The 24,885-nt window shown below is 41.5% G+C and overlaps 2 protein-coding genes across 3 annotated transcripts in view; one reads left to right on the top strand and one right to left on the bottom strand.

The window, feature by feature from the left end:
• The window catches only part of LOC133563667 (uncharacterized), a 57,190-nt gene extending 56,178 nt beyond the window's left edge, over positions 1-1,012 (top strand). For both annotated transcript variants that reach the window (XM_061917931.1, XM_061917930.1), the window contains one exon: positions 32-1,012. In XM_061917931.1, coding sequence (XP_061773915.1) covers positions 332-973 — 642 coding nt within the window. In that variant the 5' untranslated portion in view covers positions 32-331 and the 3' untranslated portion in view covers positions 974-1,012. The remainder of the gene's footprint in view (positions 1-31) is intronic.
• LOC133563666 (sulfide:quinone oxidoreductase, mitochondrial-like) overlaps positions 1-24,885 on the bottom strand; it is a 49,987-nt gene that overhangs the window by 13,767 nt on the left and 11,335 nt on the right. Inside the window, exons 3-7 of the mRNA XM_061917929.1 lie at positions 15,293-15,463; positions 15,148-15,201; positions 10,639-10,833; positions 8,072-8,281; positions 6,222-6,405 (exon numbers count right to left, since the gene is read on the bottom strand). Coding sequence (XP_061773913.1) covers positions 6,222-6,405; positions 8,072-8,281; positions 10,639-10,833; positions 15,148-15,201; positions 15,293-15,463 — 814 coding nt within the window. The remainder of the gene's footprint in view (positions 1-6,221; positions 6,406-8,071; positions 8,282-10,638; positions 10,834-15,147; positions 15,202-15,292; positions 15,464-24,885) is intronic.

Genomic DNA, 24,885 nt, shown 5'->3' with positions numbered 1-24,885 from the left:
GTTTGTCTAATCACCTGTCGCTCTGTTAAAGAAAGCAGTCGGGAAGGAGAGGAGGAGTGGTTGATGGCGACTGGCGAAGCACGAGGGGAGCGAGAGCAAGACAGACCACTCTTAGGAAACCATTCATGTGCTCGATCGGGGAAAGACAATTGCTGGAAAGCACATAAAGACTTTGCACGATCTGGCGTTTATTGTAAAATAAACATTATTGTTGACCCTGAAAGGAGTGGTGATATCGCTGACTGGTGGCCCAAAGAACCCGGGAGGAAGCGACTTCCACAATTTGGCGCCCAATGTGGGGCCACCAGAGTCGGGGAAGGACGACCCTCTGATGGCTCTCGCGGCCGTGCTTGCGGAGTTGGCAACAAGCGGCCGCCAACAGCTGGAGGTCCTGCCGGTGATGGCGGACCAGGTAGGCGGGGCACAGCCAGGGCCAACCGCCATCAACCCTTCCTCCTCTCCTTCCCGACTGCTGCCTTTAGAAGAGCGACAGGTGATTAGACAAACACTCTCAGATGTGTCATCTACGCACCTGTCGCTAATCTCGAAGCCGGTTCTGCCACACCCCGCTTCGCTGAAGGTCCGCAGGCCACGCCCCCCCACAACAGGATTACGCCGGAATCCTTTTGAACAACTAGAAGACCTTGATTTGGATGACGACCTGGCTCTGATCTCAGGAACACACGCACACATTCAGCACAAGACCACCAGTAAACAGATAGCATTCAAGAGAAACACTGGGAAGACCAAGGTCATGAGGCTCAACACCAAATCCTATCAACCTATCACAATCGAGGAGCACCACCTGGAAGATGTGGTGGACTTTGTCTACCTGGGAAGCACAGATGGAGGAGCTGATAAAGATGTCGAGCTGCGCATCAGCAGAGCCAGACATGCCTTTGGAACATTCCAGAAACACCAAAAGCAGAATGTTCTACACAAATGTAAAATATGTCCTTCTTTATGGCTGTGAAACCTGGAAAACCACCATCAATAAACTACAAGTGTTTATTAACAAGTGTCTCAGGTATAAACCCCGTTTCCATATGAGTTGGTAAATTGTGTTGGAGGTAAATATAAACGGAATACAATGATTTCTAACCCTAACCCTAACCCACAAGCTCAGCTTTTCTCCAGTAAGAAGCGACTTTTTAACCACAATTTTCTCACCGAAACCTGCTGGTTGACATTCCGTCGTGCTTCATGTTCGCTTAACCGCGCTCTGACCTCCAGGAATTTTAAACAAGGAATCACCGTGTGTTTGTGTGGCTAAAGGCTAAAGCTTCCCAACTCTATCTTGCTACTTTGACAAATTGCAAAAGATTCAGCAACCCAGACGTCCAAAATATTGTGTAATTATGTTGTTATAGCAGACGACTTTTAGCTGTGTGTGTGTGCAACGCTCATACTTCCTTAAAACCCGTGACGTCTTGCGTACACGTCATCATTACACCACCTTTTCAAGACCAAACTCCCGGGAAATTTAAAATTGCAATTTAGTAAAGTAAAGCGGCTGTATTGTCATGTGTTGCAATGTTAATATTTCATCATTGATATATAAACTATCAGACTGCGTGGTGGCTAGTAGTGGCTTTCAGTAGGCCTTTCATTAGCAGCGATCATTGTGAAGACTATCTGTGCAGTTGCTCTTTGGACTCTTGATTGCAGCTTAGTTGTGTGGAGAGAGAGAGAGAGAGAGAGGGAGAGAGAGAGAGAGAGTGAGAGGCTGTATTGCAATAAAATCTGACTACAGAGTTTCCCTTTTTTACTTAACCACCACATCAACGGGCATCTTAAAAGACTCTCAGCTTTTCAAGTGACAAATAGTTTTTTTATTTAAGTCAGCTGGCCAAGGTTAAAAACCTTTTTTTCTAGGCAAGAGTTTCAGACAGTAATCCATGCCTTTATCACATCTCGGCTGGATTACTCTTTGTATTTTGGAATTAGTCAATCCTCCCTCTCACGTCTGCAGCTGGTCTCACCCTATCTCTAAGGGAGAGGAAACTCATTTGGGCCGCTTGTACCCGTGATCTTGTCCTTTCGGTCATGACCCGAAGCTCATGACCATAGGTGAGGATGGGAACGTAGATCGACCGGTAAATTGAGAGCTTTGCCTTCCGGCTCAGCTCCTTCTTCACCACAATGGATTGATACAGTGTCCGCATTACTGAAGACGCCGCACCGATCCGCCTGTCGATCTCACCATCCACTCTTCCCTCACTTGTGAACAAGACTCCCAGGTACTTGAACTCCTCCACTTGGGGCAGGGTCTCCTCCCCAACCCGGAGATGGCATTCCACCCTTTTCCAGGCGAGAACCATGGACTCGGACTTGGAAGTGCTGATTCTCATTCCGGTCGCTTCACACTCGGCTGCGAACCGATCCAGTGAGAGCTGAAGATCCTGGCCAGATGAAGCCATCAGGACCACATCGTCTGCAAAAAGCAGAGACCTAATCCTGCAGCCACCAAACCAAATCCTCTCAACGCCTTGCCTGTGCCTAGAAATTCTGTCCATGAAAGTCATGAACAGAATGGGTGACAAAGGACAGCCAACCCTCACTGGAAATGTGTCCGACTTACTGCCAGCAATGTGGACCAAGTTCTGACACTGATCATACAGGGAGTGGACCGCCACAATAAGACAGTCCCATACCCCATACTCTCTGAGCACTCCCCACAGGACTTCCCGAGGGACACGGTCCAATGCGCTCTCAAAGTCCACAAAGCACATGTAGACTGGTTGGACAAACTCCCATGCACCCTCAAGGACCTGCCCAGAGTATAGAGCTGGTCCACAGTTCCACCACCAGGACCAAAACCACACTGTTCCTCCTGTATCCGAGGTTGGACTATCCGAGGTAGCCTCCTCTCCAGTACTCCTGAGTAAATCTTACTGGGAAGGCTGAGTCTGTCCTTAGCCTCTATTTCTTTGTGGTGTCAAGCCCTTTGTTCTTCAAATGTGGTTGTTTTTTAAATGGCTTTATAAATAAAGTTGGTATGGTTTGGTACGGTATATCATGAAAATGAATGATAGGGTATTTTTCAAAATACGTCTGGATGGACCCACACTTTCCCTGCAGTTGAAGAGTAGATTGCAATGGTGAGTTTTCTGAATCAATCAATCAATCAATGTTTACTTATATAGCCCTAAATCACTAGTGTCTCAAAGGGCTGCACAAACCACTACGACATCCTCGGTAGGCCCACATAAGGGCAAGGAAAACTCACACCCAGTGGGACATCGGTGACAATAATGACCCAGTGGGACGTCGGTGACAATGATGACTATGAGAACATGATACTGTGATACTGATGACTATGAGAACATATGAGAACATGATACTGTGAAAGATCAATCCATAATGGATCCAACACAGTCGCGAGAGTCCAGTCCAAAGCGGATCCAACACAGCAGCGAGAGTCCCGTTCACAGCGGAGCCAGTAGGAAACCATCCCAAGCGGAGGCTGATCAGCAGCGCAGAGATGTCCCCAGCCGATACACAGGCGAGCAGTACATGGCCACCGGATCGGACCGGACTCCCTCCACAAAGGAGAGTGGGACATAGAAGAAAAAGAAGAGAAACGGCAGATCAACTGGTCTAAAAAGGGAGTCTATTTAAAGGCTAGAGTATACAAATGAGTTTTAAGGTGAGACTTAAATGCTTCTACTGAGGTGGCATCTCGAACTGTTACCGGGAGGGCATTCCAGAGTACTGGAGCCCGAAATGAAAAAGCTCTACAGCCCGCAGACTTTTTTTGGGCTTTGGGGATCACTAATAAGCCGGAGTCCTTTGAATGTAGATTTCTTGCCGGGACATATGGTACAATACAATCGGCAAGATAGGATGGAGCTAGACCGTGTAGTATTTTATACGTAAGTAGTAAAACCTTAAAGTCACATCTTAAGTGCACAGGAAGCCAGTGCAGGTGAGCCAGTACAGGTGTAATGTGATCAAACTTTCTTGTTCTTGTCAAAAGTCTAGCAGCCGCATTTTGTACCAACTGTAATCTTTTAATGCTAGAAAATAATACGTTACAGTAGTCGAGGCGAGACGTAACAAACGCATGGATAATGATCTCAGCGTCTTTAGTGGACAGAATGGAGCGAATTTTAGCGATATTGCGGAGATGAAAGAAGGCCGTTTTAGTAACGCTTTTAATGTGTGCCTCAAAGGAGAGAGTTGGGTCGAAGATAATACCCAGATTTTTTACCGTGTCGCCTTGTTTAATTGTTTGGTTGTCAAATGTTAGAGTTGTATTATTAAATAGAGTTCGGTGTCTAGCAGGACCGATAATCAGCATTTCCGTTTTTTTGGCGTTGAGTTGCAAAAAGTTAGCGGACATCCATTGTTTAATTTCATTAAGACACGCCTCCAGCTGACTACAATCCGGCGTGTTGGTCAGCTTTAGGGGCATGTAGAGTTGGGTGTCATCAGCATAACAGTGAAAGCTAACACCGTATTTGCGTATGATGTCACCTAGCGGCAGCATGTAGATACTGAAGAGTGCAGGGCCAAGGACCGAACCCTGGGGAACGCCACACGTTACCTTAACGTAGTCCGAGGTCACATTGTTATGGGAGACACACTGCATCCTATCAGTAAGATAAGAGTTAAACCAAGACAGGGTTGAGTCTGACATACCAATTCGTGTTTTGATACGTTCTAATAAAATATTATGATCGACAGTATCGAAAGCAGCGCTAAGATCGAGGAGCAGCAACATAGATGACGCATCAGAATCCATCGTTAGCAATAGATCATTAGATCATTAGTCATTTTTGTGAGGGCTGTCTCCGTCGAGTGATTTGCCCTGAAACCGGATTGAAGAAAACCAACCGTCAGAGGCAGAAGCAACATAAGAACGTTGGCGGCCTTCATACTGTTGGTGGATTCATTTTTTTAGATATGTTTTCTTATTTGGAAGCTTGGCACCCCTTTCTTAATATTTTTCATTTCTATGAAATGTAACTCCGACTTAACAAACTTCTCCCCTTTACCACAATAAGGATGACCATCCAACATATGGAAACTTTGTTCATTTTTTTTTTTTAAATATTTGTAGTTGTCTACTATTTATGTTGAGTAATCATTATGGGAACCAATAATTAGCCGGTGGTGTGTATGAGACATTTCAGATCCAAACCACTGGTCCATCATTGAACTGGTAAACACAATAGTCCAGGATATGACTCACCCACTACACCAATCCATCCTCCCACTACCATCAGGGCGCAGCTTCAGAACCATCAAATTCCTCGGGAAAAGCCTTATCCCTGCAGCTAAAGCCGTCCTAAACAGCAGGCCCGGCCGACCTGTCTGACAAACATGTAAATGTTTTGGTCATGTATGATGTCTTTTTGTTATTTTTGTCCGTGATGTGTAATGTCTATGTTTTAAATGTACAGCATTGAAAATCAATTACCCCAACGGAGACCAATTAATCTAAATCAAAGCAAAATCAATTGGTGTTTTGTGGAGCAATGCATGCCGCATACACGGACCACAAGGCGCACTTCAAACCTGCAAGACAGATCATGAAGTCTCTGAATTAGTAGCTTTGACGATCGCAATGCCATGATGAAGTTTCTTATTAGAATTAATATTGAGCAGTGAGAGAAGCAGCAGAAATAAAACAAATACCCAGAAATACCTGCATGGCTCCAGAAGGAGGCTTGGGTGGCCTGTAGTAGGCAAAGGAAAACCTGCTCCAACATTGAAATCATCATCAGGAGTTCTTTGAACTCCAGTTTGTCTGGTCCCTCTCATAGGACCTGTTCATCTTGGGTGAGCCTTATATGGGCATAACAATACCACAAATCTCCTGCGATCAATAGGAAATGCAAAGTCCTCCAGTAGTTTGAGGGGTACACAGTACATTGTGTGATCCACCCCAAGACGACTAATTGCTACCTAAGCATCCACTCATCCATTTCAATAAATAAACAGAGTTTCAATCTTAAATTTGTAGACAATTCAATGAAGTCTGCTAACCAGTAATGATGATGACATCATAGACACAATATGCAGTTTGCCTTACGTGGCCCAGACACCACCAGAAAATTGAAATGAGCCTGTCTGTCCTTTCTAGTGTCTGCATGTCTTACAGAGTACAGATTTTTCATAAGGGGCAATTTGATTTCCAGCAATATCTTCAAAAAGGTCCAGTATGTCCCCATTGTCCATGGTATCTAGCCAAGGTAATGAGAAAGACTACTTACCAACGGCAGCAGCCGTTTTGGAAGTGGGCAGGTTGGTGCAGTCTCCAATCCCAAACACATTAGGGTACTTGTTATGTTGAAGGTTTTCTTTGTCCACGTCCAGCCAGCCAGCCTCGTCTGCCAGTGGGCTGCCTTTAACGACTGAGTTGGGTCCCATCGGTGGAGTGACATGGAGCATCTCGTACTAAAGAAGAGCAGAAGGAACAGTTACTTGCTGTTAGGATTGTCACAATACTTCAACTGTCTACTTGATATCTCTTTCAATACCACAAAGATGAAAAACATTTAAAAACAGTCCCAAAATTTAATAGAAATATCTTAATTACAAGAAATATTATAACCAGTTGTGGAAAAAGCCCTATTTATATTTGCTCTATGAGATTTTGAAAGTCCAGTTTCTCCACGGTGTAAACAGAAAGCTGATCCACGCATCAGTCCTCTAACTTTGCTCATTTTCATAGCTTATGGCTTCGTATTTTCTTCGTTGAAAAAACAAAGATAGTAGTGTCTTGGCTTTCTGGGCTCTGAGTTGAGAGCAGAACTTTGAGTTAAAAGCCTCCTCACCAGGAGCGAGAACTTGGTGCCCACCTATGCAATCAAATGAAAAAAGGATTAGGAAACAAAAAAAGATTTGCTTGGAAAAGGGTGGAGTGCCATCTACAGGTTGGGAAGGAGATCTTGCCCCAAGTGGAGGAGTTCAAGTACCTGGGAGTCTTGTTCACCAGTGAGGGAAGAGTGGATGGTGAGATCGACAGGCGGTTCGGTGCGGCGTTTTCAGTAATGCGGACGCTGTACCGATCTGTTGTGGTGAAGAAGGAGCTTAGCTGGAAGGCAAAGCTCTCAATTTACCGTCGATCTACGTTCCTGTCCTCACCTATGGTCATGAGCTTTGGGTCATGACCGAAAGGACAAGATCACGGGTACAAGCGGTCTCTCCCTTAGAGATAGGGTGAGAAGCTCTGTCATCCTGGAGGAGCTCAAAGTAAAGCTGCTGCTCCTCCACATGGAGAGGAGCCAGATAAGGTGGTTCAGGCATCTGGTCAGGATGCCACCCCAACGCCTCCCTAGGGAGGTGTTTAGGACACATCCGACCGGTAGGAGGCCACGGGGAAGACCCAGGACACATTGGGAAGACTGTGTCTCCCGGCTGGCCTGGGAACGTCTCAAGATCCCTTGGTAAGGACAGGAAGAAGTGGCTGAGGAGAGGCAAGTCTGGGCTTCCCTACTTTGGCTGCTGCCCCGGTGACCCGACCTCGGATAAGCAGAAGAAGATGGATGGACGGAAAAAGATTTGTAATATTTTCTTGCTATCATTCACTGTCGTTGTACCAAACCTTTACTGACAATAAGGGTTCACAGGAATGAGACCATTTTTTCTAAAATGAAGAATTATTAAGGGTTCAATAAAGTAAATATTATGAAAGGTCTTTTGTGAGGACCTTTGTGGGTCTTGAAGTGATCTATCATGTGATTTGGCTGTATTGTCTTATCACTGGGCTGCTGAAAGTGGCGTCTCGCTGCTGGGGGAAGCATTCCAGTGTATCTGGAGTGCTATTCTGTCAATCTGCTCTCCCGTGCCAAGACTGTGGCTGCTGTCTGCTTTCTTGTCTACTAAATAAATTGTTGTTTTGGCCACAATCTTTAGGCCGGATTGTTTTCTTTCCCAATGTGGGCCAGTCCAAAGTTGGATTAACTGCTACACTGCTTTTTAGAACAAGTGTGTTAAATGTAGATTAGCATGATCACAGGTCCTCTTTAAAAAAAGGGTTGAGACATGTTTTAGGCACAGGGAGCGTTGCAGGAGTACTGATCAGATATGAAAAGCACACACAAGCTCACATGAGAGTTACCTGAAACACAGTAGTCTCGCCCGCTTTGTCAAGATTTTCAAACACGGCTTCTTGCTTGTCTGCCCTGACTTCAATCAGGTTCTGCCTCAGGTTCACTTTTATGTCGCGTTCCTTGACGATGTCCCAGAGAGCATCAGCATATTTCTTGACTCCAAACAGCACTGGCAGGGATGTGTTGTAAATGATATTGGCCCCCGCCCTCTTTCCTGTCTTCACATCAAACACATACCAGAAAAATAAACATTTAGACACTGATACGTTTCATCATTCATTCATCTGGAGCCTTTACCAGCTGATTTAGGGAGACATGTGGCATTAACTTGAATTAAGGTTGTAAACAAAATCTCAATTCCAATTCCAATTGAAGGATGTAGAATATTAATTCCCAGAAATTCCTGTTGATCATTTTGGGGTATTGCAGAGTCTGGTGTGGATGAACTTGACTGGCCTGCACAGAGTCCTGACCTGAACCCCATAGAACACCTTTGGGGTGAATTAGAACGGAGACTGAGAGCCAGATCTTCTCGAACAACACGTGTGACCTCACCAATGCGCTTTTGGAAGACTGGTGGACAATCCCTATAACCACACTCCGCAACCTTGTGGACAGCCTTCCCAGAGGAATTGAAGCTGTAATAGCTGCAAAAGGTGGACCCACATCATATTCAACCCTATGGGTTAGGAATGGGATGGCACTTCAAGTTCATATGTGAGTCAAAGCAGGTGGCCAAATACTTTTGGCAATATAGTGGATGTCAGGAAGTCACTGGAGTTTTTTGGCAGTTGGTCCCCAACACATTTTGGCACACAGACAGCTCACTACTTGCCAATAACTGGCTTCCAATAGCATATTATATATGTGTTATTCCAAATGAAAAAAAACATATTTTTAGATGCAGGTGTTTCCATGTGTTGTGTATAAATCTTACTTTAAGCCACATTATTTTGAGAAGTCTGAGCAAATGACTGCATGGAAATGTACTGAAAGACTGAGCAGAATGGTTGAAAGTTATAAATTAAGTTCATAAACAACTTCATTTGGACAATAAAGTGAAAATAAGGGGTCGTGAAAATAATCTGTCCCCTTGCAGGGTCACAACAGAAAATAATAAAAAAAACACTGAATTAACCTAACCGGGGTGGTAGTTCCTCTCTTTAAGAAGGGGGACCAGAGGGTGTGTTCCAACTATGGTGGGATCACACTCCTCAGCCTCCCCGGTAAGGTTTATTCAGGAGTACTGGAGAGGAGACTACCTCGGATAGTCCAACCTCGGATACAGGAGGAACAGTGTGGTTTTTGTCCTGGTGGTGGAACTGTGGACCAGCTCTATACTCTGGGCAGGGTTCTTGAGGGAGGGTGCATGGGAGTTTGCCCAACCAGTCTACATGTGCTTTGTGGACTTGGAGAAGGCATTGGACCGTGTCCCTCGGGAAGTCCTGTGGGGAGTGCTCAGAGAGTATGGGGTATGGGACTGTCTTATTGTGGCGGTCCACTCCCTGTATGATCAGTGTCAGAGCTTGGTCCGCATTGCTGGCAGTAAGTCGAACACATTTCCAGTGAGGGTTGGACTCCGCCAAGGCTGTCCTTTGTCACCCATTCTGTTCATAACTTTTATGGACAGAATTTCTAGGCGCAGTCAAGGCATTGAGGGGTTCCGGTTTGGTGACCGCAGGATTAGGTCTCTGCTTTTTGCAGATGATGTGGTCCTGATGGCTTCATCTGGCCGGGATCTTCAGCTCTCACTGGATCGGTTCGCAGCCGAGTGTGAAGCGACTGGAATGAGAATCAGCACCTCATAGTCAGAGGTGCTGAAAAAGGTGGAGTGCCATCTCCGGGTTAGGGAGGAGACCCTGCCCCAAGTGGAGGAGTTCAAGTACCTGGGAGTCTTGTTCACGAGTGAGGGAAGAGTGGATCGTGAGATCGACAGGCGGATCGGTGCGGCGTCTTCAGTAATGCGGACGCTGTATCAATCCATTGTGGTGAAGAAGGAGCTGAACCGGAAGGCAAAGCTCTCAATTTACCGGTCGATCTACATTCCCATCCTCACCTATGGTCATGACCTTTGGGTCATGACTGAAAGGACAAGATCACGGGTACAAGTGGCCCAAATGAGTTTCCTTCGCAGTGTGGCGGGTCTCTCCCTTAGAGATATGGTGAGAAGCTCTGCCATCCGGGAGGAACTCAAAGTAAAGCCGCTGCTCCTCCACATCGAGAGGAGCCAGATGAGGTGGTTCAGGCATCTGGTCAGGATGCCACCCGAACGCCTCCCTAGGGAGGTGTTTAGGGCACCTCCAAACGGTAGGAGGCCACAGGGAAGACCCAGGACACGTTGGGAAGACTATGTCTCCCGGCTGGCCTGGGAACGCCTCGGGATCCCCCGGGAAGAGCTGGACAAAGTGGCTGGGGAGAGGGAAGTCTGGGCTTCCCTGCTTAGGCTGCTGCCCCCGCGACCAGACCTCAGATAAACGGAATAAGATGGATGGATGGATGGATTAACCTGACCCGCATGCAAACCAAAGTTCTCAGGGAGAACGTCACCGAACGTCCAAAGAGAAAAGTGACTCACCTTTCTAAGGAAAGCATCCGAGAGGAACATGATCTTCTGTGGAGCTCCGGCACATTTAACTGGAGTGTTTGGGAATGAAAACACAGCGTTGCCCTCTTTAAAGTTCTGCAGGGCTGCCCAGGTTTTCTCCACCGTTTCAACAGAATAGTTGGAGCCAATATGTGGATGCTCAAAACCTTCAGGAAGCCCTTTAATCTTTAAATTTGGAGACAGAAAAACATTTAGTCACTTAAAAAGGTAACTGTAGGCCTGGGTGGTAAAATACAATCTCTGATTCTTTTCACAAGAAATGACATTTAAGATTTTTTTCAACTTTGTTACACGGACAAACAGCAACACCTGGGGTCTAAAGTTCCAGTAAGTGAACCAACCCGGGCTTTTCCACGGTAGATCTGGACACCACATCTTTAGTGATAGCTCTCGTTTCTCGTGAACTTTCTTATCAAAAATGACGTACCTTCAGTTAACGATTCCACCACAGTAAGCTGCTTTTTAGCAGGAGTGTGTTGTTTGTGTTCTTGTTCGCCTTGGAAATAATAATAATAATAATACATTTTACTTAGAAGGCGCACTTCTGGGCACTCAAGGACACCGTACAAAATTAAAACAATAAAACTAATTGGATAAAAACAGCAATAAAGATCGATAAGATCTACAGTGAATGAGCAGCCAGGAAAAGGTGTGTTTTGAGTCTTGATTTGAAGAGAGATATTGAGTCTAAGTTCCGAAGGTCTGGTGGCAGAGAGTTCCAAAGATGAGGGGCAGAGCGGCTGAACGCTCGGGCACCATGGTGGACACTTGAAAGAAGGGCTTTAAAGTTGAAAGTTGCATTTGTGGCTGGATGGCTCTGTTTCACATGCTGGAATAACTTTCTTGTGCTACTGCCTTTTGCTGCAACGGGCTTGAAATAAAACTTGCAAAGTGCAGTCACTTGTTCTACATCTGTTGCCACAAATCCAAATCACTGATGAGAAACCTGGAACCTTGTTCACTTTAGCAGTAACCATCTTGTGTTATGGTCATAGAAGCTCCTGGGAGACCTTTTTTTTTTAATCATCTACAAATCTGCAGACTCTTTTTCCTAAGGAAGCTTAGGTCCTTCAATGTGTGCAGCAAGCTGTTGGAGATCTTTTATCAGTCTGTTGTGGCCAGTGCCCTGTACTCTGCAGGGCTTTGTTGGGGCAGCAGCACCAGCTAAAGGGACTCAAACAGGACTGACAAACTGATCTGAAAAGTCAGCCAAACTATTGGCACGCAGTTGGAGGCCTTTGTGTCGGTGAGGGACAGGAGGACACTGGACAGACTGCTGGCCATCATGGACTATCCTGCCCACCCACTCCAGCACACAATTGAGGGACATTTGTCGGTGAGGGACAGGAGGACACTGGACAGACTGCTGGCCATCATGGACTATCCTGCCCACCCACTCCAGCACACAATTGAGGGACATTTGTCGGTGAGGGACAGGAGGACACTGGACAGACTGCTGGCCATCATGGACTATCCTGCCCACCCACTCCAGCACACAATTGAGGGACATTTGTCGGTGAGGGACAGGAGGACACTGGACAGACTGCTGGCCATCATGGACTATCCTGCCCACCCACTCCAGCAGACAATTGAGGGATATTTGTCGGTGAGGGACAGGAGGACACTGGACAGACTGCTGGCCATCATGGACTATCCTGCCCACCCACTCCAGCACACAATTGAGGGACATTTGTCGGTGAGGGACAGGAGGACACTGGACAGACTGCTGGCCATCATGGACTATCCTGCCCACCCACTCCAGCACACAATTGAGGGACATTTGTCGGTGAGGGACAGGAGGACACTGGACAGACTGCTGGCCATCATGGACTATCCTGCCCACCCACTCCAGCAGACAATTGAGGGACATTTGTCGGTGAGGGACAGGAGGACACTGGACAGACTGCTGGCCATCATGGACTATCCTGCCCACCCACTCCAGCACACAATTGAGGGACATTTGTCGGTGAGGGACAGGAGGACACTGGACAGACTGCTGGCCATCATGGACTATCCTGCCCACCCACTCCAGCACACAATTGAGGGACATTTGTCGGTGAGGGACAGGAGGACACTGGACAGACTGCTGGCCATCATGGACTATCCTGCCCACCCACTCCAGCACACAATTGAGAGACATTTGTCGGTGAGGGACAGGAGGACACTGGACAGACTGCTGGCCATCATGGACTATCCTGCCCACCCACTCCAGCAGACAATTGAGGGACAGCGGAGTTCATACTCCAACAGGCTCCTTCAGCTTCCTTCCCACAGCGTTCCATTCAACAAGTCCTTCATTCTGCACTCCATCCAGCTGTATAATCACTCGCCATACAGCAATAGATGATATCTGTATTTGATTTCTCCAGTATATATATTGTATGTATGATCTAGACCAGACCTGGGCAAATTATGGCCCGGGGGCTAGACGCGGCCCGTTAAGCTTTTCAATCTGGCCCGCCGGACATTCCCAAATAATTGTTTTAAACCTTTAAGATGTAAAGTCTTGTCTCGATTACTGCAACGTATAATTTTGGGGTCTCCCCATGTCTAGCATTAAAAGATTACAGTCGGTACAAAATGCGGCTGCTAGTTTTTTGACAAGAACAATAAAGTTTGATCATATTAGGCCTATACTGTATATACATGTATAACTATATATATATATATATATATATATATATATATATATATATATATATACCTATACTGTATATACCTTTATATACATATATACATACATATATACCTATACTGTATATACCTTTATATACATATATACATACATATATACTTGTACTGTATATACCTTTATATACATATATACATACATATATACCTATACTGGCTCACCTGCACTGGCTTCCTGTGCACTTAAGATGTGACTTTAAGGTTTTACTACTTACGTATAAAATACTACACGGTCTAGCTCCATCCTATCTTGCCGATTGTATTGTACCATATGTCCCGGCAAGAAATCTGCGTTCAAAGGACTCCGGCTTATTAGTGATTCCCAGAGCCCAAAAAAAGTCTGCGGGCTATAGAGCGTTTTCTATTGGGGCTCCAGTACTCTGGAATGCCCTCCCGGTAACAGTTGGAGATGCCACCTCAGTAGAAGCATTTAAGTCTCACCTTAAAACTCATTTGTATACTCTAGCCTTTAAATACACCCCCCTTTTAGACCAGTTGATCTGCCGTTTCTTTTCTTTTTCTCCTCCTGTCCCACTCTCCCTTGTGGAGGGGGTCCGGTCTGGTCCGGTCCGGTGGCCAAGGATGAAGTACTGGCTGTCCAGAGTCGGGACCCAGGATGGACCACTCGTCCAGAGTCGGGACCCAGGATGGACCACTCGTCCAGAGTCGGGACCCAGGATGGACCACTCGCCTGTGTATCGGCTGGGACATCTCTGCGCTGCTGATCCGCCTCCGCTTGGGATGGTTTCCTGTTGGCTCCACTGTGGACGGGACTCTCGCTGCTGTGTTGGATCCGCTTTGGACTGGACTCTCACGGTTGTGTTGGATCAATCAATCAATCAATGTTTATTTATATAGCCCCAAATCACAAATGTCTCAAAAGGACTGTACAAACCATTACGACTACGACATCCTTGGAAGAACCCACAGATCCGCTATGTATTGAACTTTCACAGTATCATGTTAGACCCGCTCGGCATCCATTGCTTTCTGTCCCTTAGTTACTAACCCTAACCTTCTTGTGTGTTTTGACCCATTCAGCTTGTTGTCCAGGTGTACTCCCAGGTATTTATAATCTTCAACCATGTCCACATTGACCCCCCTGATGGAAACAGGGGTCGCTGAAGTACTCCTCCTCCTTCCCAGGTCCACAACCAGGTCCTTGGTCTTGGTCACATTGAGCTGGATGTGGTTCTTTCCACACCATATGACAAAGTCCTCCACCAGTGCCCTGTATTCCTCATCATCAGCATCCTCAATACACCCCACTATCGCAGAGTCATCAGGGAACTTCTGAAGGTGGCAGGACTCTGACTGATAGTGTAAATGGTGAAGAGGAAGGGGGAGAGGACTGTACCCTGCGGGGCCCCGGTGTTGCGGAGCAGCCTGTCAGACACAGTCCTGCAGTCTGTCAGTCAGGTCATCTACAACCCAGGACATCAAGGGGGCCTCCACCTGCATCTTCTCCAACTTCACAGCCAGTAGCCCAGGCCGTATAGTATATATCAGTATATATGATATACTGTAGGTATGTGAATATTATGTATATATGTTATCATTTATATGGCTATATTTAGTCTATTTATAACTGCTTTGCATTGTCCTTTCCATCCTTACACTTCCCATCATTGTAACTCAGCTACTGTGTGGAACAAATTCCCTTGTGGATCATTAAAGTTTGTCTAAGTGTAAGTCTAAATCTAAACTTGAGGTAATCGATAAAATTGATTTATCACCCTTTTGTTTACATAACAGAGTAGAAGTTTTGCAAGCAGAGCACTTCCTCACCTTTTCAAAATGGAGCTGCAAGCCAAGTGCCACAATCAGATACTCATAGGAGATCTGTGAGGAGATCATTCAATATTAGCACATTGTTATCCATCTTTGTGGCTACAAAACACACATGTGGTCAGGCAGCAGAAAGCAAACATACTTGGGTCCCGTCATCAGTGCGGACAGTGTTTGTGTCCGGGTTTATTTCCTCAACCTTAGACTTCACCCACTTCACACCAGGGGGCATAACACTTGCTGTGGGCCTTCCGGATGAAGCAAGGCTTTTAGCACCAGCACCTGCTAGAGTCCAAAGAGGCTGATAGTAGTGCATCTGAAAAGAAAAAACAGTATGACGGCACAGACTTTCACAAACAATATCAAATAGTGTCATTTTTGGACTTGGGATCCAAGTCATGCACTAGACCGGCGGTCAGCAAACCCACAGCTCTTAAAGGGGAACAATCCACCAATTATATGCTTTTCATTTTCGAGGGCAGCGCAAAAACGTTGACATGTGATGAATTAAAGGAGCAAAAGCAGGAGAGACAAGGGAACGGGAGGCAAGATTGTGCCTTTGTTGAGAGCCAGAGAAAATAACAGCTATAAAGCCCTCTAAAAACACCCAACAATGTCTTATATTACAGACCGGCTGATACAGACTGTTAGTCGTCAAGGAGGCCGATATTTGGAGCCAATATTTATTTGCAGTAAAGGTTCCCTAAACGTGACTCGTATAAAAAAAATGTTCAGACATTTTGAAGGAAACGTTGTAGCAGTAGCGACATATGGTTTTGTTGATTGCTAATATTGTGTCTAATACTGCATTTGACAAACATCTCTATAACTTGTGTCTAATACTGCATTTGACAAACATCTCTATAACTTGTGTCTAATACTGCATTTGACAAACAGTTCTATAACTTGTGTCTAATACTGCATTTGACAAACATCTCTATAACTTGTGTCTAATACTGCATTTGACAAACATCTCTATAACTTGTGTCTAATACTGCATTTGACAAACAGCTCTATAACTTGTGTCTAATACTGCATTTGACAAACAGCTCTATAACTTGTGTCTAATACTGCATTTGACAAACAGCTCTATAACTTGTGTCTAATACTGCATTTGACAAACAGTTCTATAACTTGTGTCTAATACTGCATTTGACAAACATCTCTATAACTTGTGTCTAATACTGCATTTGACAAACATCTCTATAACTTGTGTCTAATACTGCATTTGACAAACATCTCTATAACTTGTGTCTAATACTGCATTTGACAAACAGCTCTATAACTTGTGTCTAATACTGCATTTGACAAACATCTCTATAACTTGTGTCTAATACTGCATTTGACAAACAGTTCTATAACTTGTGTCTAATACTGCATTTGACAAACAGTTCTATAACTTGTGTCTAATACTGCATTTGACAAACATCTCTATAACTTGTGTCTAATACTGCATTTGACAAACAGTTCTATAACTTGTGTCTAATACTGCATTTGACAAACATCTCTATAACTTGTGTCTAATACTGCATTTGACAAACAGTTCTATAACTTGTGTCTAATACTGCATTTGACAAACAGTTCTATAACTTGTGTCTAATACTGCATTTGACAAACATCTCTATAACTTGTGTCTAATACTGCATTTGACAAACAGTTCTATAACTTGTGTCTAATACTGCATTTGACAAACAGCTCTATAACTTGTGTCTAATACTGCATTTGACAAACAGTTCTATAACTTGTGTCTAATACTGCATTTGACAAACAGTTCTATAACTTGTGTCTAATACTGCATTTGACAAACAGCTCTATAACTTGTGTCTAATACTGCATTTGACAAACAGTTCTATAACTTGTGTCTAATACTGCATTTGACAAACATCTCTATAACTTGTGTCTAATACTGCATTTGACAAACAGTTCTATAACTTGTGTCTAATACTGCATTTGACAAACAGTTCTATAACTTGTGTCTAATACTGCATTTGACAAACAGTTCTATAACTTGTGTCTAATACTGCATTTGACAAACAGCTCTATAACTTGTGTCTAATACTGCATTTGACAAACAGTTCTATAACTTGTGTCTAATACTGCATTTGACAAACAGCTCTATAACTTGTGTCTAATACTGCATTTGACAAACAGCTCTATAACTTGTGTCTAATACTGCATTTGACAAACAGTTCTATAACTTGTGTCTAATACTGCATTTGACAAACAGTTCTATAACTTGTGTCTAATACTGCATTTGACAAACAGCTCTATAACTTGTGTCTAATACTGCATTTGACAAACATCTCTATAACTTGTGTCTAATACTGCATTTGACAAACAGTTCTATAACTTGTGTCTAATACTGCATTTGACAAACATCTCTATAACTTGTGTCTAATACTGCATTTGACAAACAGTTCTATAACTTGTGTCTAATACTGCATTTGACAAACAGCTCTATAACTTGTGTCTAATACTGCATTTGACAAACAGCTCTATAACTTGTGTCTAATACTGCATTTGACAAACATCTCTATAACTTGTGTCTAATACTGCATTTGACAAACAGTTCTATAACTTGTGTCTAATACTGCATTTGACAAACAGCTCTATAACTTGTGTCTAATACTGCATTTGACAAACATCTCTATAACTTGTGTCTAATACTGCATTTGACAAACATCTCTATAACTTGTGTCTAATACTGCATTTGACAAACATCTCTATAACTTGTGTCTAATACTGCATTTGACAAACAGTTCTATAACTTGTGTCTAATACTGCATTTGACAAACAGTTCTATAACTTGTGTCTAATACTGCATTTGACAAACATCTCTATAACTTGTGTCTAATACTGCATTTGACAAACAGTTCTATAACTTGTGTCTAATACTGCATTTGACAAACAGCTCTATAACTTGTGTCTAATACTGCATTTGACAAACAGTTCTATAACTTGTGTCTAATACTGCATTTGACAAACAGTTCTATAACTTGTGTCTAATACTGCATTTGACAAACAGCTCTATAACTTGTGTCTAATACTGCATTTGACAAACAGTTCTATAACTTGTGTCTAATACTGCATTTGACAAACATCTCTATAACTTGTGTCTAATACTGCATTTGACAAACAGTTCTATAACTTGTGTCTAATACTGCATTTGACAAACAGTTCTATAACTTGTGTCTAATACTGCATTTGACAAACAGTTCTATAACTTGTGTCTAGTACTGCATTTGACAAACAGCTCTATAACTTGTGTCTAATACTGCATTTGACAAACAGTTCTATAACTTGTGTCTAATACTGCATTTGACAAACAGCTCTATAACTTGTGTCTAATACTGCATTTGACAAACAGCTCTATAACTTGTGTCTAATACTGCATTTGACAAACAGTTCTATAACTTGTGTCTAATACTGCATTTGACAAACAGTTCTATAACTTGTGTCTAATACTGCATTTGACAAACATCTCTATAACTTGTGTCTAATACTGCATTTGACAAACAGTTCTATAACTTGTGTCTAATACTGCATTTGACAAACAGTTCTATAACTTGTGTCTAATACTGCATTTGACAAACATCTCTATAACTTGTGTCTAATACTGCATTTGACAAACAGTTCTATAACTTGTGTCTAATACTGCATTTGACAAACATCTCTATAACTTGTGTCTAATACTGCATTTGACAAACAGTTCTATAACTTGTGTCTAATACTGCATTTGACAAACAGTTCTATAACTTGTGTCTAATACTGCATTTGACAAACATCTCTATAACTTGTGTCTAATACTGCATTTGACAAACAGTTCTATAACTTGTGTCTAATACTGCATTTGACAAACAGCTCTATAACTTGTGTCTAATACTGCATTTGACAAACAGTTCTATAACTTGTGTCTAATACTGCATTTGACAAACAGTTCTATAACTTGTGTCTAATACTGCATTTGACAAACAGCTCTATAACTTGTGTCTAATACTGCATTTGACAAACAGTTCTATAACTTGTGTCTAATACTGCATTTGACAAACATCTCTATAACTTGTGTCTAATACTGCATTTGACAAACAGTTCTATAACTTGTGTCTAATACTGCATTTGACAAACAGTTCTATAACTTGTGTCTAATACTGCATTTGACAAACAGTTCTATAACTTGTGTCTAATACTGCATTTGACAAACAGCTCTATAACTTGTGTCTAATACTGCATTTGACAAACAGTTCTATAACTTGTGTCTAATACTGCATTTGACAAACATCTCTATAACTTGTGTCTAATACTGCATTTGACAAACATCTCTATAACTTGTGTCTAATACTGCATTTGACAAACAGCTCTATAACTTGTGTCTAATACTGCATTTGACAAACATCTCTATAACTTGTGTCTAATACTGCATTTGACAAACATCTCTATAACTTGTGTCTAATACTGCATTTGACAAACAGCTCTATAACTTGTGTCTAATACTGCATTTGACAAACAGCTCTATAACTTGTGTCTAATACTGCATTTGACAAACAGCTCTATAACTTGTGTCTAATACTGCATTTGACAAACAGTTCTATAACTTGTGTCTAATACTGCATTTGACAAACATCTCTATAACTTGTGTCTAATACTGCATTTGACAAACATCTCTATAACTTGTGTCTAATACTGCATTTGACAAACATCTCTATAACTTGTGTCTAATACTGCATTTGACAAACAGCTCTATAACTTGTGTCTAATACTGCATTTGACAAACATCTCTATAACTTGTGTCTAATACTGCATTTGACAAACAGTTCTATAACTTGTGTCTAATACTGCATTTGACAAACAGTTCTATAACTTGTGTCTAATACTGCATTTGACAAACATCTCTATAACTTGTGTCTAATACTGCATTTGACAAACAGTTCTATAACTTGTGTCTAATACTGCATTTGACAAACAGTTCTATAACTTGTGTCTAATACTGCATTTGACAAACATCTCTATAACTTGTGTCTAATACTGCATTTGACAAACAGTTCTATAACTTGTGTCTAATACTGCATTTGACAAACAGCTCTATAACTTGTGTCTAATACTGCATTTGACAAACAGTTCTATAACTTGTGTCTAATACTGCATTTGACAAACAGTTCTATAACTTGTGTCTAATACTGCATTTGACAAACAGTTCTATAACTTGTGTCTAATACTGCATTTGACAAACAGCTCTATAACTTGTGTCTAATACTGCATTTGACAAACAGTTCTATAACTTGTGTCTAATACTGCATTTGACAAACAGCTCTATAACTTGTGTCTAATACTGCATTTGACAAACAGCTCTATAACTTGTGTCTAATACTGCATTTGACAAACAGTTCTATAACTTGTGTCTAATACTGCATTTGACAAACAGTTCTATAACTTGTGTCTAATACTGCATTTGACAAACAGCTCTATAACTTGTGTCTAATACTGCATTTGACAAACATCTCTATAACTTGTGTCTAATACTGCATTTGACAAACAGTTCTATAACTTGTGTCTAATACTGCATTTGACAAACAGTTCTATAACTTGTGTCTAATACTGCATTTGACAAACATCTCTATAACTTGTGTCTAATACTGCATTTGACAAACAGTTCTATAACTTGTGTCTAATACTGCATTTGACAAACATCTCTATAACTTGTGTCTAATACTGCATTTGACAAACAGTTCTATAACTTGTGTCTAATACTGCATTTGACAAACAGTTCTATAACTTGTGTCTAATACTGCATTTGACAAACATCTCTATAACTTGTGTCTAATACTGCATTTGACAAACAGTTCTATAACTTGTGTCTAATACTGCATTTGACAAACAGCTCTATAACTTGTGTCTAATACTGCATTTGACAAACAGTTCTATAACTTGTGTCTAATACTGCATTTGACAAACAGTTCTATAACTTGTGTCTAATACTGCATTTGACAAACAGCTCTATAACTTGTGTCTAATACTGCATTTGACAAACAGTTCTATAACTTGTGTCTAATACTGCATTTGACAAACATCTCTATAACTTGTGTCTAATACTGCATTTGACAAACAGTTCTATAACTTGTGTCTAATACTGCATTTGACAAACAGTTCTATAACTTGTGTCTAATACTGCATTTGACAAACAGTTCTATAACTTGTGTCTAGTACTGCATTTGACAAACAGCTCTATAACTTGTGTCTAATACTGCATTTGACAAACAGTTCTATAACTTGTGTCTAATACTGCATTTGACAAACAGCTCTATAACTTGTGTCTAATACTGCATTTGACAAACAGCTCTATAACTTGTGTCTAATACTGCATTTGACAAACAGTTCTATAACTTGTGTCTAATACTGCATTTGACAAACAGTTCTATAACTTGTGTCTAATACTGCATTTGACAAACATCTCTATAACTTGTGTCTAATACTGCATTTGACAAACAGTTCTATAACTTGTGTCTAATACTGCATTTGACAAACATCTCTATAACTTGTGTCTAATACTGCATTTGACAAACAGTTCTATAACTTGTGTCTAATACTGCATTTGACAAACATCTCTATAACTTGTGTCTAATACTGCATTTGACAAACAGTTCTATAACTTGTGTCTAATACTGCATTTGACAAACATCTCTATAACTTGTGTCTAATACTGCATTTGACAAACAGTTCTATAACTTGTGTCTAATACTGCATTTGACAAACATCTCTATAACTTGTGTCTAATACTGCATTTGACAAACAGCTCTATAACTTGTGTCTAATACTGCATTTGACAAACAGCTCTATAACTTGTGTCTAATACTGCATTTGACAAACATCTCTATAACTTGTGTCTAATACTGCATTTGACAAACAGTTCTATAACTTGTGTCTAATACTGCATTTGACAAACATCTCTATAACTTGTGTCTAATACTGCATTTGACAAACATCTCTATAACTTGTGTCTAATACTGCATTTGACAAACATCTCTATAACTTGTGTCTAATACTGCATTTGACAAACAGTTCTATAACTTGTGTCTAATACTGCATTTGACAAACATCTCTATAACTTGTGTCTAATACTGCATTTGACAAACAGTTCTATAACTTGTGTCTAATACTGCATTTGACAAACATCTCTATAACTTGTGTCTAATACTGCATTTGACAAACAGCTCTATAACTTGTGTCTAATACTGCATTTGACAAACAGCTCTATAACTTGTGTCTAATACTGCATTTGACAAACAGCTCTATAACTTGTGTCTAATACTGCATTTGACAAACAGTTCTATAACTTGTGTCTAATACTGCATTTGACAAACAGCTCTATAACTTGTGTCTAATACTGCATTTGACAAACAGCTCTATAACTTGTGTCTAATACTGCATTTGACAAACAGTTCTATAACTTGTGTCTAATACTGCATTTGACAAACAGTTCTATAACTTGTGTCTAATACTGCATTTGACAAACATCTCTATAACTTGTGTCTAATACTGCATTTGACAAACAGTTCTATAACTTGTGTCTAATACTGCATTTGACAAACATCTCTATAACTTGTGTCTAATACTGCATTTGACAAACAGTTCTATAACTTGTGTCTAATACTGCATTTGACAAACATCTCTATAACTTGTGTCTAATACTGCATTTGACAAACAGTTCTATAACTTGTGTCTAATACTGCATTTGACAAACATCTCTATAACTTGTGTCTAATACTGCATTTGACAAACAGTTCTATAACTTGTGTCTAATACTGCATTTGACAAACATCTCTATAACTTGTGTCTAATACTGCATTTGACAAACAGCTCTATAACTTGTGTCTAATACTGCATTTGACAAACAGCTCTATAACTTGTGTCTAATACTGCATTTGACAAACATCTCTATAACTTGTGTCTAATACTGCATTTGACAAACAGTTCTATAACTTGTGTCTAATACTGCATTTGACAAACATCTCTATAACTTGTGTCTAATACTGCATTTGACAAACATCTCTATAACTTGTGTCTAATACTGCATTTGACAAACATCTCTATAACTTGTGTCTAATACTGCATTTGACAAACAGTTCTATAACTTGTGTCTAATACTGCATTTGACAAACATCTCTATAACTTGTGTCTAATACTGCATTTGACAAACAGTTCTATAACTTGTGTCTAATACTGCATTTGACAAACATCTCTATAACTTGTGTCTAATACTGCATTTGACAAACATCTCTATAACTTGTGTCTAATACTGCATTTGACAAACAGTTCTATAACTTGTGTCTAATACTGCATTTGACAAACATCTCTATAACTTGTGTCTAATACTGCATTTGACAAACAGCTCTATAACTTGTGTCTAATACTGCATTTGACAAACAGCTCTATAACTTGTGTCTAATACTGCATTTGACAAACAGCTCTATAACTTGTGTCTAATACTGCATTTGACAAACAGTTCTATAACATGTCAGAGGAGCATCAACATTTACATTTGAAAATTGGTAAAAAATATGGGATTTTTTGAATGGGTGGAAGTCTTTCTGTGTGGCGCCTGCATGTTCTCTCTGTGACTGCACGGGTTCTCTATGGAAGCGGAACTGAACGGAGAATTCGTACAAGAACTCAAAAAAAGCCCTGTTATACATCCCAACGTATTTAAGAAAAAATGACAATAAGAGTTTGTTTTTTTTGATAAGTTAAAAACAAAAATAGGGGCTACAGCCCTTTTCTCATGCAGGGCAAAAGAAAAGGTCTGATGCCTGGCCGAGCAGTGGGTTTTACTATCTGCTTCACTAACTATTGTTTTTTTAAACGTAATACTGGTATCATGTGCAAGGTTTCCTGCAGCGCTTTGTTGCTAAGGCGGCCGCCTTAACAACAAAGACTCGCCCGCCTAACCTAAAGTCTTAACAAGCTGCTCCGCTTCCTTCTGCCTCTGTCTCTGTCAGTACGTCTCTGCAGCACCCAGCATTGTCCCACCCACACAACCATCTGATTGGTTACACGCAGAGCAGTAACAGCCAATCAGCAGTGCGTATTCACCGCACATGGAGTCTATGCTCCAGGGCCGTGATGAGCAGATAGGTGTTTAGCAGGTAAGCATCAGGCAGCAGACTCTCCCCAAATGATAATAAACACCTCCCAGTCACTACTAGTAACATCACTATGAGCCTGTTGACCTTCTAGAAACATAAACAGCAGCTCAGCTTGCTCGCAGTCCTTGAGGTGAAGGCTAATTAGCTTTTAGCATAACGTTGGCTCATTGTGCAGTGTGTGTGCATGTGTGTGTGTTACGGACAGCAAAGCTCTGTATGTCTGTTATTTTACTTTACCTTTTTCTGTGTTGAAGCAGCAAAAAAGGACACTTTAAATGAAGAGTTTCTGTCTCTGATAGTGTATATAATAATGTAAGTGCATCATTAAGCCTTCATGAACTCCATGGTGTTCAGGGATGAGTAGTCTCTCCTATTGCTATTGTACTATTTTTTTCAGCTATAGTTACATTAATCATTAGTAATGTAGCAGCCTAGTTTTGAATGGCAGGGTCCCTGCTATCACATGTTGATAAAAACTATAATATTTACATACTCAAAATCAACTACAGTCTTCCCAAATGCTGTAATAAATGAAGCATGATGAGTTGAGCATATGTCAGCATGTGGCAGAGTCATGACATACTTTGTATCTCAGGTAACT

This window comes from Nerophis ophidion, linkage group LG12, assembly GCF_033978795.1.
Source record: "Nerophis ophidion isolate RoL-2023_Sa linkage group LG12, RoL_Noph_v1.0, whole genome shotgun sequence".
NCBI classification, from domain to species: domain Eukaryota; kingdom Metazoa; phylum Chordata; class Actinopteri; order Syngnathiformes; family Syngnathidae; genus Nerophis; species Nerophis ophidion.
Note: the sequence above shows the minus strand (reverse complement) of the source record. Positions and strands in the feature narration are given on the sequence as shown.